At 46.0% G+C, this 17,987-nt stretch overlaps 3 protein-coding genes across 3 annotated transcripts; 2 read left to right on the plus strand and 1 right to left on the minus strand.

Annotated features, from left to right (window-relative positions):
• Positions 1-105: 105 nt before the first annotated feature.
• On the plus strand, positions 106-1,865 carry ARB_06026 (mitochondrial protein Fmp25, putative; the record flags this gene model as incomplete). Its single annotated transcript, XM_003015669.1, has 2 exons — positions 106-981; positions 1,044-1,865. The coding sequence occupies 2 exons, from the start codon at positions 106-108 to the stop codon at positions 1,863-1,865; spliced, it is 1,698 nt and encodes a 565-aa protein (XP_003015715.1).
• A 769-nt stretch (positions 1,866-2,634) lies between these two features.
• Positions 2,635-3,756, minus strand: ARB_06027 (replication fork protection component Swi3, putative; the record flags this gene model as incomplete). The annotated part of the gene is made up of 2 exons (XM_003015670.1): positions 2,635-3,301; positions 3,494-3,756. The coding sequence occupies 2 exons, from the start codon at positions 3,754-3,756 to the stop codon at positions 2,635-2,637; spliced, it is 930 nt and encodes a 309-aa protein (XP_003015716.1).
• Positions 3,757-6,320: 2,564 nt separating this feature from the next.
• On the plus strand, positions 6,321-13,513 carry ARB_06028 (inositol kinase kinase (UvsB), putative; the record flags this gene model as incomplete). The annotated part of the gene is made up of 18 exons (XM_003015671.1): positions 6,321-6,948; positions 7,088-7,671; positions 7,726-8,036; positions 8,236-8,487; positions 8,616-8,714; positions 8,770-8,866; positions 8,921-9,347; positions 9,508-9,692; positions 9,751-10,983; positions 11,038-11,560; positions 11,611-12,088; positions 12,145-12,448; positions 12,510-12,607; positions 12,660-12,752; positions 12,815-12,976; positions 13,026-13,122; positions 13,286-13,372; positions 13,400-13,513. 18 exons carry the CDS (start codon positions 6,321-6,323, stop codon positions 13,511-13,513), a joined length of 5,772 nt encoding a protein of 1,923 aa, XP_003015717.1.
• Between the last annotated feature and the right edge of the window lie 4,474 nt (positions 13,514-17,987).

The following is a 17,987-nucleotide window of genomic DNA, read 5'->3' on the forward strand; positions in this document are numbered from 1 at the left end:
ACGTAGCACCCGTGACTCATAGATTTATCTTGAAACTGCTATACCCGTACACTTCCTGCTTGATTCGCCCGATACACCAGTTTTACAACAATTTTCCTGCCTACAATGGCGCCTGCACGAGCTTCGACGCGTGCCAAAGCATCTACAGCAAAAGCACCCACGAAGGAAAAGACCTCGACTACGATGGCCAAAAAGGCCGGTGTGAAGAAGGCAGCTACCGCATCTGCCGCGAAGAAGAAGACTCCAGCTTCTGCCTCCGAGACGAAGAAGACAAAGCTCAAGACCGATGCTGCAAAGGCTGCCGTAGGCGCCAACGCGAAAGCTACCACCAAGCGCAAGACAGCGTCGAATACCCGCGCTGCTGGTGCTGTTGCAGGAGCTCCGGCTCCTCCAGCCCGCAAGCGGAAGACCTCTGCCGATGAAGAGGTAGAAAAGGCGGCTGCTGAGCCCAAACCCAAGAAGGCTCGCGTCGCAAAGGCCCCCGTCACCCGCAAACCCAAGCCAAAAGTGGTGATAAACAAGGCTCCTACGCAGAAGCTAAGAGTCTTTGTTTGTGGAGAAGGCAGCCAGGGAGAGCTCGGCCTTGGAGCTGCCAAGGGCACTGTTGACGTGAAACGTCCACGTCTCAATGCCCTGCTGGCGCCCGAGGATGTCGGCGTGGTTCAAGTCGCCGCGGGCGGAATGCACTGCGTTGCGCTGACCCACGACGGCAGAGTTCTCACCTGGGGTGTCAATGACCAAGGCGCATTGGGTCGTGACACCACCTGGGAGGGTGGCCTGAAAGATATCGACGACGCAAAGAGTGATGACAGCTCCGACTCCGGCAGTGACAGTGGGCTGAACCCCTACGAGTCCACCCCAACAGCCATCCCATCCGACGCGTTCCCCGAAGGCACTGTCATTGTTCAAGTTGCTGCTGGTGATAGCTCATCTTTTGCGCTCACTGATGACGGCTTGGTCTACGGCTGGGGTACATTCAGAGTACGTGTTTTTGCATTTTCTTACTTCCCCAAAAGAATAACATTACTAACAAGGTGGTCCAGGGAAACGAAGGAATCATTGGCTTTGATGCTGACACGAAGATTCAGACAACCCCAAAGCTCATCTCAGGCCTTAAGAAGATTACTCATGTTGCTTGCGGCGACAACCACGCCCTCGCTATCGACAATCGTGGCGCCGTTTTTGCATGGGGATCCGGTCAGCAGAATCAGCTTGGCCGCCGCATCGTTGAACGCAACAAACTCAACGGACTACAGCCTCGCGAATTTGGCCTCCCAAAAAACATCGTTCACGTTGGCTGTGGCTCATTCCACTCGTTCGCAGTTCATAAATCTGGAAAAGTTTACGGCTGGGGCCTGAACAGCTACTGCGAAACCGGAATTCAGCAAGGTGCTGGAGATGACGAGGCTGTTATCCTTCACCCCACCATTGTCGACTCCCTTAAGGACAAGAGTATTGTCCAAATTTGCGGCGGTTCTCACCATACCCTCGCTCGCACAACTGATGGAGATTGTCTTGTTTGGGGCCGTCTCGACGGCTTCCAATCTGGTCTCAAGGTCGATACTCTGCCTGACTCTGCCGTCATCAAAGATGATAGGAACCGTGCTCGCGTCCTGTTCGAACCCACTGCTGTCCCTGGTTTCAAGGCAGACTATGTTGCTGCCGGTGCAGATCATTCGATTGCTATCGACAATGAAGGTCGCGCGTGGACCTGGGGTTTTTCTGCCAACTACCAGACAGGGCAAGGAACCGACGACGATATCGAAGTTGCTACCATTGTTGACAACACCGCTGTGCGCGGAAAGAAATTAAACACTGCCGGCGCTGGTGGACAATACTCTATCTTCACTGCCATTGCAGAGTAATTGCCAAAAGGAACACTCAAAAACTTGACTCCTCTACATAATGGTTCGCCATTCTGCTGTGTCTCCCGGAAATTTTAAACCAAGTTGTCTCTTAGCAAATGGCCATTGGGCCTTCCATGCCCAATCACCCACTCTCCTCTCCCATTTTTTTCCAACAGTGTAACCTTACTCTTCCGAGGCCTTTGCTCTATTTATTGCGTGGAAAATGCCCTTTTGATTTGGTTCATCTCTCCTGTCCTGGTATTTACTGCGTGTTACCGGGTTTTTAGTTTCCTACATCGATTATTTGTTGTTCTGATATTTGATATGGCCTCTTTTTCACGTTGAGTGGGCTACTGACGTTTGTTGACTGCGTCCCTCCTTTTGTGAAGGTGCCATTGGTTCCCATCTCCATCAGATACATATCCCAAGCATCTTTCTAGTGCTTTAGGGTTCTTGTCCGTCTTTCTGTCTTACTATTGCCGTCTGTGGGAGTTCTTCGTTTCTGGTGACACTCTATTAAACAACATCCCAGGCACCGCACTTAGCTGGGGCCTTTGGGTATGTTTATAGAAATTTTTCTTGAATGTTGAGCGATGCTTCATATGGTTTATTGTTTGTTAATCGTGTTACTTGCCTCCATTCCTCCCTCCAGGGTTAACCTTGAGGTGTAGGTGACGAGCTAGGTATACTCTGCTACTTTCTCTGTATTTATTTCAAGGTGTTTTTCTACAAAAAAAGGGAGGATCGTTGAATTCATTATATTAATTCTTGTTCGTTACTATAATCATTACATGTCATGCTCTTGCATTGCCTCCCAGTCATTCTCGTAATCGTCTGCAACTGCGTTGGATGCGGACGCTTCTGCATTTGGCTTACGAATGCTGTTGCTATTGATCCCATTATCATCCTCGGCCAGTAGTCGATCAAGGTCATCTTCCTCATCAGGGAAGCCGGCTGGGACCTTATTAGTCCCGGAATGGCTTATATTGTCTTTCGGCGGATCGCCTAGCGCCTTGTCATTCCACTCCCGCTCGAAGAGTTTGTTATCTATAGATGTAGTGTTCAACACGCTGCTCTGTTCATTGCCATCCCCACCGAATAAAGACTTTACAGCATCCTGCGTGGAGAAGGTTGTCTCCGGATGTGGAGAATCCATGAAAAGGTCTTCCTCTTCTGGCTTTAGGCGGGCTCCATCCTGCTGATTCTCCTTTTCTCGCGTAGGGAGATCTTGTTCCTTGCCCAATTGGAAATCGTCATCATCAACCTCAGGCCTAGGTTTCCCTTCATCAATCCATTCTCTCCGCATCACCTGGAGTCGTTTAGAATGGCCCAGTTTCTCAATGGTAGCCAGGGTATCAGTAAATTTGGCACGAGGGTATAACTCATCCAGCCACAGCCGGTAAAAGTTGAGCAATCGCCCAGCATCAGAAAACTGTACCAGAACGGTTAGCAATCTACGCATATAGACATGTCTATAGCTTCCTTACCTCATGGCCTTTACCCTTTAGTTTCAATGATGTTCTCGCCATTTTTCGCAGTCTCGGAATTCCATCTTGTGATAACAATCTGATAACATTGACTAAAAGTTAAACTCGGGTCTCATTTTTTAATCAAGGTTGCTCCAAGAAATGTGCGGGCCTGTTTACCTTGCTTCATCAAGTTGAGCTACCGGTGCTCGCTTTCTCGAAACTTGGAGTTCATCATCAATACCAAGAACCCCTTTCCCCGGATTTGGCTGGTCTTGACTCGAGCTGGCAGCTGTGGTTTTGTTTGTGTCTTGCTCTACTTGGCGAAGAATATCATCCAGCCCAGCATCATAATCAAAAAGGTCGTCCACATTTTCATTGACATCCATTCTTCCAAGAAGCTCGATATATATTCCCCAGGCAGGTAGTGTTTCGACCGTCATTAATAGTGTCCCAATATCAAATTCAATTAGGACTAACGCGACATCGCGAATACGTCGATCAGTCGGGTCCGCGCGTTAGTCACGTGATGAAATTACATTAGTAATTTACTTTACCTAATCGTTAATTAGTCAAGTATTAAGTCATCTTTATATCACATGACTCTCCAGTGAAAACCGACTTGGGTAAGCCAAACGTCAACTTATGCCATCGTTCGAAGACCACGCAGTTGACAGCGCTTTTGAAGATCAATTGCCTGCCAATACATCAATCGCAAGATGGCAGCCGACCATGCAAGGCCAATTGTGCCTCCAAAACAACTCAAAACTGACTATCCCGTATGTTCGTCCCGTATAACGTAGGCCGAATAGTGTACTGACAGTCTCCTCACAGTTAATAGATTCAGACCCGTATGAGACTTCCCAAGTCCCTTGCTTTCTTGATTACGATTCCGATGTGGCATAATTCACTGGTCACCAAATCTAACACTCTTGCGATTATTAGTCATGTACGCCGCGTGTTTGGATATGCTCGACCCTCAGATTATATCATGGGAGCCGGCGTCACCGTTGTGAGCCCACTGCTTTTCGGGATCATGGAACGTGTTCAACCTGCTGCATCTGGCGCTATTAACTATACGCGATGTATGAGACTGGCCGGAGCCGTTGGTTTAGCAGCAGGAATTATTACCGTTTACCAGCGGTCCAGCAGTCGGTTATCCCCCATCCACAATTCGATGGCTCGTTTTAGATCGGTGCTGTAGAATTTTACATCAATCCTGTTACTGACAGCAACCTTCTTGTAGACCGATTTTACGGACTCACGGAGAACTCTCGTGAAGAAGAGATGGATATGCGGGAAATGGTTGACAAGATCAAAAAAGGAGAGCCACTATACGGGACCTCTGTACTTTCGCCATACATGCAGGGTGTTGCTGCACGGAATTCCCGCTACACTTCCCTCTTTATTCATGTGATTCCCTGGTTCAACGTTGTCAATCACAACCAGGTAGGCACAATTTCTATTTCTGATAAAATTCTAGATGAATGCTGACTCTACCGTAACCTTTAGCACGGTGTTGACACCGCAAAATATTATCGCCAAGCCGAGCGAGAGTTGGAAGCTGAGCGTGTAAAGATGATGGCTAGTCAATAGATAGCCCTTGCAATTGATGAATGTAACAGCCATCTTTCCCTAACTTTTCCCTGTATCTATATCATACTCGTGGCAAATACAAATGACCAGTTTCCTATACTCTACATCATTCTATAGGCAATATACCTTCGATTCCTTTCAAGTGAGGAGCGTCCTCTATCTCGTCTTTGAGCTTGCGGTCCTTTTTCCCTTTGGGATTTGGGGCTATATCTCACAGTTAATGAATGGTTACTGATGACTCATTAATAGAACTTTCTCACCGTTTTCATTTTCTTGCACATAAAATTTCCGTAAAAGCATAATGGCCTCTTTTCTAAATATACCGCCGTAAACTGGGTATGGCTGGTCTATTGCAGGGCTATTCTGATTGTTAGCTGCCACAGGACACTTTTGTGGCAATTTGCTATCCTGTTGGGTTTGGATGAAGATGTTTAACACTGACTCTGAATGGAGGGTAAGGACCCCCCCGGTACCCCCAAAGCGTTCATTGGCACAACCAAAATAGACGCTTCTTATCTGATACTGTCGTAGTGCTGAGGCACACATGATACATGGTTCAACGGTCACGTATAAATCAGTTTCACGGAAAATGGACCGTGGGTGGCTTCGTAGTGCTTCTTCGATGGCTAGGAACTCTGCATGCCTTGTTCCCTACACACAGACTAGCGATTCAGTACATGATACACCAGAAACATTCGCCACACGAAATTAATTCAACCTACATTCAAAGACTTATTTGTATCATTCATCCCAGATCCAATCACCCTGTCTTTATGTACAAGAACACAGCCTACAGGCGTTTCGCCGACAGCTAGAGCCGTTTCGGCCTTGAAGGATTGTCAGTGTCCATAAGATGCATGAAACAGCACACTTTTGAGCCTGTTAATACCATTTTTAAGGCCATTTTCATAAAGATCTCATGTTTCGAAAGGTTGGACACAGCGTGCATCCTGAAGACGCTCCGTAGTTATTAATTCTTAAGGGTATCAAGAGCTATTATTATTATTATCTTGAACTTCGCCGCTTTTGCGTGGTTGAGCATCCTAAGTCTTACACGAGAGTATCCTGGTTTGTCAGCTAATATCGGGGAGTTCATTGGTTAATATCACAGTCAAGTAGCGTTGATCCCCGTTAAATCATTCTACTCTAGTGGATGACTAAGAATTTGATGACAAATTGGCCTTCAGTCGCAATGTTTTCAGCCTCAAGATCTTAAATGGGTTTTTTTCGTGATTTGTATCTTAATTGAACGACATCTCCCATCAAGTCCATGGATTTTCCTCCTTAACCTCTTTTTTACGCGTAAATATAGGTACCACGCGCGAAGTTGATGCTTTTTTTTTCAAGTGTGGCGAATCGCATTATATCCTCTCTCCCCTTTTTTATCCTCTTCACCTCCTTTTGAGTCTGCATGGGATGGATCTCTCTCATGGCTAGCCAGAATGGTTTACAGTCCCGGCGCTCCCTAGGGAAACAACGGGACATTAAAACCAGAGATGTGCCTCTGTCTTCACTTATACCAAGCCATCTTGCATCTCATTTAGCCGCAGACACAAGTGGTGAATATGGAATAGACCGGGAAACCTTCTCACAGCTCCGGCGGGAAATTCTTAGCCAGAGCGAAGAGGGCGAAGCAAACACCAATGATAACGTCAATGATATCTACAATCTAATATGTGTGGTGGTAAGAGCCGGGTTTGAAAAATCTTTAAAGCCCCGAGGTCCCAGGGTTTCGGAAGATGATATTATAGGCCAAATCCTTGACTGTCTAGATATCATTCGTCTGGCCGTACAGAGAGCACCAGCAGTTCTAAATGGAAGTGCAAAACCAGAATGTATCAAAGACAATACTCTGCAATCGCCCTTGTTCGTATGGGTTCTGTCATCTCTCCTGGCTCTCCTTTGTTCTCGGGACGATCGAAGTATACAGGACAAAGTATGCCAGGTTGTCTCAGTCATATATGGCATCCAGTTCAAAACCATTCGGCTTTGGTACTCGGTTAAATCAATATCTCGATTTCTTCAGGCCTGCATTGGTGGTTAGTCCATGTCTCCCTTGGTCGATTCAACTTTATCTCCTGCTAACCATACGAGCTAATGTAGAATTGATTTATTCAATCGAGACCGCTACAAGGCAATGTGGAGGCATTTTTCCCGGCAATGATTTGTATTTTCCAGTGCCCACTGTTGAATTTTTATCATGTCTGGATGAGCTTGGCCTTCCCCGGGATTGCTGCGGTAAAATCGAGCTAGGAAATTCACAAACTGTTGCCATTGCTTGCCTTAGACTCATAGAGACTATCACGTGCCCAGTCGAGCTTCCCTTAACCGATCCAAAAGCCTCCTTATTGCGTGAAAGCTTTAACCATGGTTTGCATTTTGCAGTAAGGCTGTGGAAAGCAATATTCGAATGGTTTGATGAGAATACAGTGGCTGTAGGCGAACAAAGTCTCACAAGCCTTCTGGTCGAGTTTGTCTCGTTTTCCAGAAAATTATGCTCATATTCGACTCGGCTTAGTTCACGCATCGATCAGAAGGTGTTGCTGCCGTTATTTCAATGTGTAGTCGACCTTGTGGACCCTGAGCAATTAAAGCGAAGCATTGAATTACAACAGGTTCTGGCTGAATTCCTGATGGAAGTAATTCGCCTAAGCCAATCGTCAGCAGGGGTGGAAAGCTTGGTCGAGGAGCTGTTTTTCTATCCCTTATCCGACATTGGTGCTAATTTAGACTTCTTTCAAACACTGCATCAATCACTCCAAGTAAGTTAGCTATACTCAACACTGGCAGGGGCGAGGCAGACTAACGAGATATAGCATGTTGTTCTTAGAGTAGTCGCCGGAGAGCATAGAACAAAGCTTGGGTTGAAGGTAGTCCAGCGTGTTGGCTTATTTGATAAAGATAGAGGGACTACTTCTCGCTCATATATCCTTGACAGAAAGGATTCCTCCAATTTTGCGGTGATTGATGCCTCTACAGAGGAAAGAGCCTCAAAGAGGCCGCGACTGTCCCATACGGAAGACCAGAACGGCCACTCAAACCTCTCGAGTGTTATCTCAAATAAAATATACAGTACCCTTGGGGCCTTTCCTCCAAATGGCCTTGAAGATTTAGATGAAGATGCTATGTGAGTTACTTGTTGCCAATTATGTGGGTACTTTCTTGCTGACATGTTTTAGGCAAGATTTCTCCAGTTTGTCTCCTGCCGACAAATGCATCATTATTATGAATCTGGGAAGACTTGCTTGTGCCTGGGCACAAAGTCTTTGTGGAGAGGAATATGGTAATATTGTGGGACAAACGTATATGTGCAAAATGTGCAATAGTGACATGGAGAAGTGCCATGCAAAGAAACCGATATCCCCTCTTCAGTTTGGCCATCTTAGGAACATTATTGCCGGCATTCTGCCACAAATCGAGGATTCAGGAAGCTGCAGAATATCTGCGATGATCGCTATTCGCAACATTGTTAACCATGATTTGCGTGATACCGAAGACAGGCTAGATATTTCTCTATTTGGAGAATATTGTCTACGGTCTCTCAAAAGCTCTATTCGAGAGTTAAGGGTTGCCGCCGGGTTAGTAAATATCCTTATGACCCCTCGACGTAACACATTGAACTTGTATGATTTTAACTGTATTGTCTTGTTAGGAAAGCATTAGTATCATTTCTGAGAGGCTCTCGTGGATCAGATATACGCTGTAGCAATTTCATTGTGGCTCTAGAGTACCTTCACAAGATTTTTGAGAAGAATGAACTTTTCTTACAGGAAACATGCGTTATGGCTCTGCGTCAAATAGCCGAGTAAGGTTTATTGTTATTACTTCTTTACTGGCCTCTATTAACATATGAATAACAGGATTTCAAATGACGAAGAGATGAACATTGTGCTTCTACGGTTACTTGAATATTTAGGTCATGCTAACCCATTCGTCAGTGGGATAGCATATACAGAGGTAGGTTATGGCCATATCCTTTTCAAATATAACTGTTATACTAACTAAGTATAGATATCTAAACTGGCAACCCTGTTGAGGTTGACACCTGCAGCACTCTTTCGGCCATATTGGAGAACACTATCTCAGTTGGTCATAAAAAATTTCCAAGCTCGGCCACAGATGGCGGATCAATTGTGTGATTTACTCGGGATGGAGGTTAATGGGTTCTTACGCTTGACAACGTCTTACACCTTGCCCTATCTCGTTCTGACCAGAAAAAAAGATATCATCTCACGAATTGCCATGACACACAGCAAGAAGTCTATATCGGAATTAATCAAGACCCGGTCGCATCTGGCATCAATTCTAGCTCTTTTGTTGGTCCAGCCTCTTCCTAACCCAGAAGCTGCAATACCGTGTATACTCCAAGAGCTTTCTGTGAAATTCAACGACCCAACTCTTTCTAAGCTGGTTCGATCTGAGTGTGTCCCAATTACCTGTGAGCTCCTACGAGGACTAGGGGGTTCGGGTGAGGGAAAAGGGTCCAAGGTAATATACATTACCAATATTATATATGAAAATACTAATACATGGGTAGTACTACGATGCTCTTGAATACATCGCGTCCGTTACACCTCGGCAAGTCGGCCGGGGGGTAGTTGAAAAATCAGAGAATCTAAGTGTATTCCTTGAAGAGCACGTTCTTGGAGTGGTAACAGAGTTTGTCCATGTTATCAACGACTTTCAGGTTTTGCAGCCAATTCCAGAGAAGAAACGGGATATAATCGCCTTGGGGGAGATGATAAAAATTGCCAAGGGCAACATTGGAATTGCATTGCCACAAGTTAGTTTCCCCCACCCCCACGGCTACCAAGTGAGCTGTGTTCTGACCTGCTCTTCAGATTTGTGCCTGCTTGCGCGCTGCGTTAGACACAGATGACCTTCGTGACCTTGCATTTGCTACCTGGAACACTATGATACTTGCTCTCAATGAGGTTGATCTTGAGCCATTAGTTGATCAAACCTTTGCTCTCATTCTCAAATACTGGGAGTTCTTAACGGAAGAGACCAAAAAGAAAGAAATCGAGCTTGTGAATTACATTCTCAGGGACAATGGCGATACCCTTATTGCTGTTTTTGAGACTCTACCGTCTCTAGAATCAATACCTGAACTGTCTGAGCAAAACAAAAAGATCGAGCACCTCAAACAGGTAATGGATATAGGGAGTAAATTCATGGCTCTTTGCCGGCGATGTCAAAGCGATAATTTTGCTGTTGTCGAGCGAGCTCTTGTTGAGCTTCTGCCAAACATCGCTAATCACGAAGAGTTCATACATGGCTCTGTGTTTAGTGAACAACCGGACAAAAGCCTGGTTGGAAAAGTGACAAGAACCTTGTTGGATTGCTGCGTCAAGTATAATCCAAGCTCCCCAACCATAGTCCTACTATCCGCCCAGTGCCTCGGTCTAATAGGCTGCCTTGATCCCAATCGCATAGAGTCGATCAAAGAGAAAAAGGATATAGTTGTCTTGTCCAATTTTGAGAGATCCGATGAAACCCTTGACTTCATAATATTTTGTCTGCAAAACGTTCTTGTTGATGCTTTTTTGGCAGCGTCCAACAGTCGAACTCAAGGCTTTCTTGCGTATGCTATGCAGGCACTCTTGACTACTGGTAACATAAGCACAGCTATTCCGCCAAGGTCACAAGATCCCCAGTCCAGCGACTTGTATCGACGCTGGCTAGAACTTCCTGAGCTCTCTAGAAACACCCTAACCCCGTTTCTCAACTCCAAGTACTCTGTGACAATCGGTGCAATCAGTACATCATGTCAATATCCCTTATTTACCCCCGCTCTAAACCACTCAGAGTGGCTTAGGACCTTTGTCCTTGACATGCTTCAAAAAGGCAAAAGCAGAAATATCCAAATACTTTTCAGTGTTTTCAGTCGGATTATTCGAACCCAGGAAAAATCTATATCTGTGTTCTTGCTCCCTTTCGCCGCTCTTAATGTAGCGGTTAGTGCTATCGACGAAGAGCGTGAGCATCTCAAGGGGGAGCTTACCAACATCTTAGAATGCCCACTGCCAGACCACAAGGGACCTGAGCGCGAGAACCTGATTTTATTTAGCGAGGTATGTTTAAAATTCTAGAAACGATGGAATATACTAATACTGATAAAATTTAAGAGCGTGTTTGCTGTTTTAGACTACCTCTCTCGTTGGTTGCATGGAAAGAAGAAGGAGTATACTAGCATCACCTCTATTGGGAATAACGCCAGCCGTAGTCAAAAAGAGTCCCTCACGGAGTCTGCTGTCCAGATAAAGAGGGTGGAGCATCTTCTATCCTGCATACCAGCTGAGATAATTTCCAAACGGGCAGTTGAATGTAAGTCATATGCTAGGGCGCTCTTCCATTGGGAGCAGTACATACGCCAGCAGAAGTCTCGACCAGAAACAGATGCCGTGGAGCTGGAATCACTTTATCAAAGACTACAAGATATTTATACCCAGATTGATGAGCCAGACGGGATTGAAGGCATATCATCACACTTGCATGTCCTTGATCTTGACCAACAAATATTGGAACATCGAAACTCAGGCCGATGGACTGCAGCGCAGAGCTGGTATGAGTTGCAATTAAATAAGTCACCGAAGGACCTCGATACCCAGATAAATCTTCTAACATGCTTGAAGGAATCTGGACAATACGGTATGAGATAACGACAAGTGCTAGAGTGTCGATGGTACTGACTTCGCTAGGTATACTTCTCAACCAATTTGACTCCTTGAAGAAGAACGAGGCTATTATACCGAAGATGCTCCCTTTGGCAATCGAATCCTCCTGGGTGACAGGGAAATGGGGGAAGCTTGAGAAGCTCACCTTAGACCGCCGTGATGAGATCACCACCGACTTCAACATCGGCGTCGGTGTTGGCCTGGTTGCATTTCGCCAGGGGAAGAAAGATGAGCTAGAAAAAATTATAGAGGAGCTCCGGATGAATGTTGCATCAGGATTCACTTTGAACTCCGTGTCAACATTCCAGGCTAGTCACGATGGCACCCTTAAGCTGCACGTCTTGAGTGAAATAGAGCTCCTGACTTCAGGTTCTTATGACAACCCTTCTACTCCACGGAATGAGCTTTTTACCATATTGGATCGTCGTTTAGACATGTTAGGAGGCTGTATTTCTGACAAACAGTATGTCCTTGGGATTAGACAAGCTATCATGGATTTGTCGTAAGTTTCCAAATTGTTTCTCAGGTAGTTTGAGGCGTGACTCTGACCACTCATAGCCCTGCATACGATGACTTAGAAGTTGCTTCTGTTTGGCAGCGGATTGCGAGGCTGGCGAGGAAAGCAAACTGGAAAGACCAAGCTTTTAATGCAGTCCTACATTCTGCCCAGCTTAACGACAAAAATTCTACAATTGAATATGCAAGACTTCTATGGAAGGAGGGGCTTCATAGGAAGGCTATACAAACGCTAGAAGGAGCCATTTCTGCCAATGTCTTTGGTCCCACTGGTCGCTCTGGAACTAGTGATAATGACGCCTCTGTTCCCGCAAAAGGCTACGAGCAAAATTTACTTATGGCAAGGGTATGTACAGTACACGTATTTCTATTGGTAACAGCCAATATCCACTAATTGAATTTCGTAGGCCTATCTCCTACTTGCGAAATGGATGGATAGTGCTGGACAGACGCAGTCAGATTTCATTGTCTCAAGATACCGACAGGCTATCCATTACCATCCGAAGTACGTTAATTGCACCAGTTATCAGTATCGGATAGCTAATCGTCATTGCTAGGTGGGAAAAGGTCCATTATTACTTAGGAAAGCATTATGCCAAAATATTGGACTCCGAAAAGTCCAAACCCTTGGGTAAAGAGGGTCAAAAATAGTACGTTTACCTTTTTTTTTTTTTTTTTACTAATAAGGCTACGTCCTAACGTTTTATTCTAGCTTGAGCGGTGAAGCCTCGAAGTTGGTCATTAACAGCTATCTGAGATCTCTAACCTTTGGGAATAAGTATGTTTCTCAAACACTGCCTAAGGTTCTTACGCTATGGTTAGAACATGCCTCAGCAGTCGACCAACCATTTGACCCAAAACGAGGTGATAATGAGTATGTATGCCAACCCTCTTAAGTGAATTGCGTCTAAACGGTATTTTAGGGATTTCCAGAAGCACAACATGTCGCAACGAAAAAAGAATCTTGATGAAATGCACTCTCAACTTAAGAAATATATCAGTCGCATATCTCCGGCATTAGTAAGCTCAACTTTTCACTGTTATATTCCTGTAATACGGGTGCTGACACTACCAGCTCTTCACAATTCTACCCCAAGTTGTGGCCCGAATCTGTCAATCTAATAGCACTGTTTATAATACTCTCACGTCGATGATAGTGAGACCTGTTGTTGCTTTTCCCCAGCAAGGCCTATGGACTGTGCTTGCTCTTCTAAAGTCTTCTTCAAAAGATCGTGCTTCCCGTGGAATTACCATACTTCAGAAAATAACTGTAAGTATAGCCTAGGGCTCTGTTTAGGCAAAACCTGAAGAAGACTACTGCGTTGAAGAAGCACTCTCTCACAGCATTTTAGGAGTCCGCCAGGAAATCAAGAACAGAGCCCCCAGCGGGAGATATTCGGTTGATCATTAACCAAGGCCAGAAGCTTTCGGAAGAGCTCTTGGGACTTTGTCTCGCGCGCATAGAAGAGAAATCTTCAAAAGTCAGCTTATCCAAATCCTTGCGTTTTAACCATAAAGTAGCACCGTGCAGGCTCGCGATTCCTTTACAAGCTACATTGACCCCGACACTGCCTCCAAGTCACGAGCCTCACTTCCTCAAGACGTTCCGCGCTTTTCCAGCCGATACTATAACAATTGAGGGTAGGGTCATCAATAATATGTTTCCCCCAAAATATACGCAAGCTAACATTGACAAACCAGCTATATTGGACGAGGCTTTAGTTCTCAATTCTCTGCAAAAGCCGCGTAAGATAAATATACGCGGGTCAGACGGAAAGATATATGGTCTTCTATGCAAGCCGAAGGATGATTTACGCAAAGACCAGCGCTTAATGGAGTTCAACAGCATGATCAACCGATTCCTTATGAGGGATCTTGAGTCAAATAAGCGACGCTTGTGTAAGGCTGTTCTCTTGATTTGACATTTTCATAACTTAGTCGCTAACCCAGGGTGGCACACAGATATCAAAACATATGCAGTCACCCCATTGAATGAAGAATGTGGCCTAATTGAATGGGTCAATAACCTCAGAACCCTAAGGGATATTGTGACAAGACTTCTCAAAGATCGAGGCGTGTCCGTGAATGTAAGTGGAGTGATACCTTGACATGTCTAGCAGAGTGACACTAAAGTTGATAAAGTACCCCGAGATACGCCGGAATTTGGATGAAGCATGCTCGGATGACTCCAAACTTTCAGTTTTCAGGGAGAAAGTATTGAAGAAGTGCGTAATTTTGTTCATACCACCTAAGCCTCCGCATGTTTCTATCTAAGGGACAAGCTAATATAAAATCAGGTATCCGCCGGTCCTACATGACTGGTTTGTTGAAACATTCCCGGAGCCAGCCACATGGTTTGCGGCTCGCCTAAAATACACAAGATCCAGCGCTGTGATGTCCATGGTTGGATATTCCCTGGGGTATGTGAAGATTATATTTCCCTTACAACTCCCCCAACAGAAAACATGAAACCAGGCTGATCTTTGTAATGAAGACTTGGTGATAGGCACGGAGAGAATATACTGTTTGAGGAAGAGACTGGAGGAATTCTTCATGTTGATTTTAACTGCCTCTTTGACAAGGTACGGCTGCCCTCGACTGTGTTTCTATGCAGGGGTTCTAACGCATATTAATTAATAGGGATTGACTTTTGACAAACCTGAACTTGTCCCGTTCCGGCTTACTCATAATATGACTGATGCGTATGGGGCATACGGATACAACGGTAAAAATTGCCCGGGACATGTTATCAACAGTACATTAAATGGCTAATCCAGTACCTTCATTCTTTCAAGGCCCTTTCCGGAAGACTTGCGAGCTCACTCTGGGTCTCCTTCGACAAAACGAAGATTCTCTTATGACTATTCTCGAAACCTTCTTGCATGAGCCCACTACAGACTTCATTGGAAAGAAGGTTAGTTTACCCATTGATCATGGAATACATATCACAAGCGTCTGACAGATTGCAGAAACGACATAACCCACGCGTTCCAGATACACCAGAGGGTGTGCTCGAACTTATCCGTAACAAGCTCCGAGGACTTCTTCCCGGAGAATCAGTCCCGTTATCAGTTGGAGGACATGTCGATGAACTAATTCTACAAGCAACTCAAGACAAGAATCTTGCAGCGATGTATATAGGCTGGTGCCCCTTTTTCTGAGACCAGAGCGCTTGCACAATCCTTGTCAATAGATGTATATCATTTCAGCGGCTGATTTATGTATACCGTTGAAGCTATTTTCTATGTTTAATGCAAATATAAGAAACAGGGATATGTAGGCATGAGCGTAGCCTCAGATGCAAAAATAGAAGCCATAGATGGTTTTTAATTACTCCCAGCCCGATGTTCGCCCATGTTATACATCTGTTTTGAATTAAATATGAACAACACCATTTCACTGAAGAAAAAAAAAAAAAAAAATACTTTGAAACTCCATAGTAAATCATCTGTCTCCAGCAAGTCAGTGTAGTAAAGAATGATGATAATGAAAAGATGATTCTTGTAGGTTGTGCCTTGTATGGTGTGCTCAGCGCCCATAACGGCCTCTAGTCCTGCTGGGAGATCGACTTAGACTTCTATTGCTGACACTGCTATAGCTCAGACTTCTCCTACGACGTGGCGGGCTATCTCTTCTCGAACGTCTCAGGCGTGGAGGTGTAACTGATGGAGACCTCGAGGAATATGAAGGTGACCTTGCTCGCCCGACGGGGGAATGGGATCGTGAGACTGACCGCGGACGGTATATATCGTGTCGATCCGCAACGCGGCCTCCGCGAAATCTGCCACGGCCTGGCGGAGAGCGGTACCTTGAAGACAACGGAGGTGGTGGTCTGCCTGAATCAAGAAAAGCTGAACCCCTGCCGCCTCCGTACCGCCCACCACCATATTCCGCACGAGAGGGTCTGGTGGCCGGGGGAGGGGAGCGCGAAAATGTGCGGCGAGGGAGTATTATAGAGACGCTTAGTACGGCACCATCAAGCTGGGCTTCGTGCATATGAGCAATTGCGGACTCGGCGTCTGCAGGATCGCGATAGTGAATGTACGCAGCTCCACGGTTGGTCATGACTGAAATCATAACATAAGTTGATTAGCGATATTGTCCGTGGAGTAGAATAAGCTATGTATGTAAAGAGAAGTGGGCGCTCACATTGCCGATTCATCGGTAATTCTAGGCTTTCTATCTCGCCGTACGCAGAGAAGATCTCACGCAGGTGATTTTCGTTGACATTCTTCGTCAATTTCTCCACGACGATCTGGCACAGTGAGATTAGCAACTTTGCGCACCCAGGCTACAAATAACTAGAGAGAATAAACGATACCTTTGCACTCCTTCTAGCGGGAGGAGTAGGACTTCTGGTATAGCTTCTGCCGCGTGGTCGGCGGTCTCTGACAGGGCTGCGACTACGACTGCGGCTGCGCGAAGAATATGGACTTCGCGACCTTGACCGAGACTCACTGTACCGCACACCACGGTTTCCATTGCGCCTGTCTCGGTCATTTCGAGCTGGCGACGCACTTCGACCACGGCTATAGCTTCGCCTATGGTTCTGAGGAGATCTCGCGCGTCGTGGGGGAGGTGATCTTGACCGTGATCTGGTGCGGGACCGCGATAACCGGCGGCGGGGAGATTGTGACGGCTGAGAGGGTCGTCTGTTACTATAAGTATCGGCACCACGATGGCGATGAGACCCGCGCGAAGCTATCGACGCTGAGCGCGAGCGGCTGCGCGATGGCATCCTGTTAAATTGAGGGAGCTCCGGGCTTGGTGATAGCTGGTCTAACAACGCAGAGAGGGTCTGACAGTGGTATAATCGGTGTTTCCAGAAAATGTAGAGTGCTCTATCCACCTCAGAGGAGCTCAATGGCCAACGAAAACGACCTTTTCAACTTTGACACGCAAAGATCTTTGAATACTGTACAAACGCTGTAGAGAAGAAGGAAAAGTCGATGTCGTTGTCGATGACTGGGCAAGGAAGGGATCACGTGATGAACCCTAATTCCCATGGAGCCAACCTTATTTCCGCCTTATCTTATCGGCCAACGACGACGGGCTTCAGATTGCCTACCTACATCCAACTACATAGCAACTCCAATTCCCCCCGGGGCACAGCGCTGTATCTCATCATCAGACCAACTGTCTAAGGGCTTTCTATACCCCGGCATCACCGCCATGAAATTCCAGCAAGCTAGGCTTATACTTACCGGACACGGTTAAACTCCATCCACTGGAACCAGTGCTGTCACAAGGGAGGGCTCTAGAATGGCCCATATTCACCCCCAATCTTCACTGGAGGGCGTAATCAAGTTTTGTCCCCAGCTGCTCTCGGAAAACTAGAGAGAGTGCGCAGTCACGATATTTCATGTGAATACCGATCATTCCCAGCATGAGGAACTTGCTTCTGGCTCTCCTCCCAGATACAGCCGTTTTCTCCTTCTCCATCATTCATACAGCTTTGCACTACCGGGTCTCTCGCAGGGCATCTTTCCTAGGGTGTTTTTTGACGTAATGAGAATCGATAACGATGCGATCCACACCCCGGATTTCACTAGCCAGGCTGATAACCTGCGGGAGAACCTAATCGCATTTGCAGGCTTTCTATATGATGACTTGGGAAAGTAGGTGCCTATCTATCATATCTCGATTCTTAGCTACTAATTCCGGTTCCAATAGTGCGAACCTCTAGGCATTCCACCCCACAGCCTTCTCCGGCTCATATGTCAGCTCTCCAAAGAGTCCTAGCATCGCATGAGCATAACCCAAAACGGGTGGCTGCCCTCCGTCAGTTATGTCTCATTCGTGATCAGCACAAAATGTGTCATTTCCCATACGTTCGATGTAGATGAAGCCGATATTCGTGTGCGCGACATGAAGACAGCGCTAAA

The sequence above is a fragment of the Trichophyton benhamiae genome (assembly GCF_000151125.1).
Source record: "Trichophyton benhamiae CBS 112371 chromosome Unknown Abenha-G-c-322p01.r1, whole genome shotgun sequence".
Lineage (NCBI taxonomy): Eukaryota > Fungi > Ascomycota > Eurotiomycetes > Onygenales > Arthrodermataceae > Trichophyton > Trichophyton benhamiae.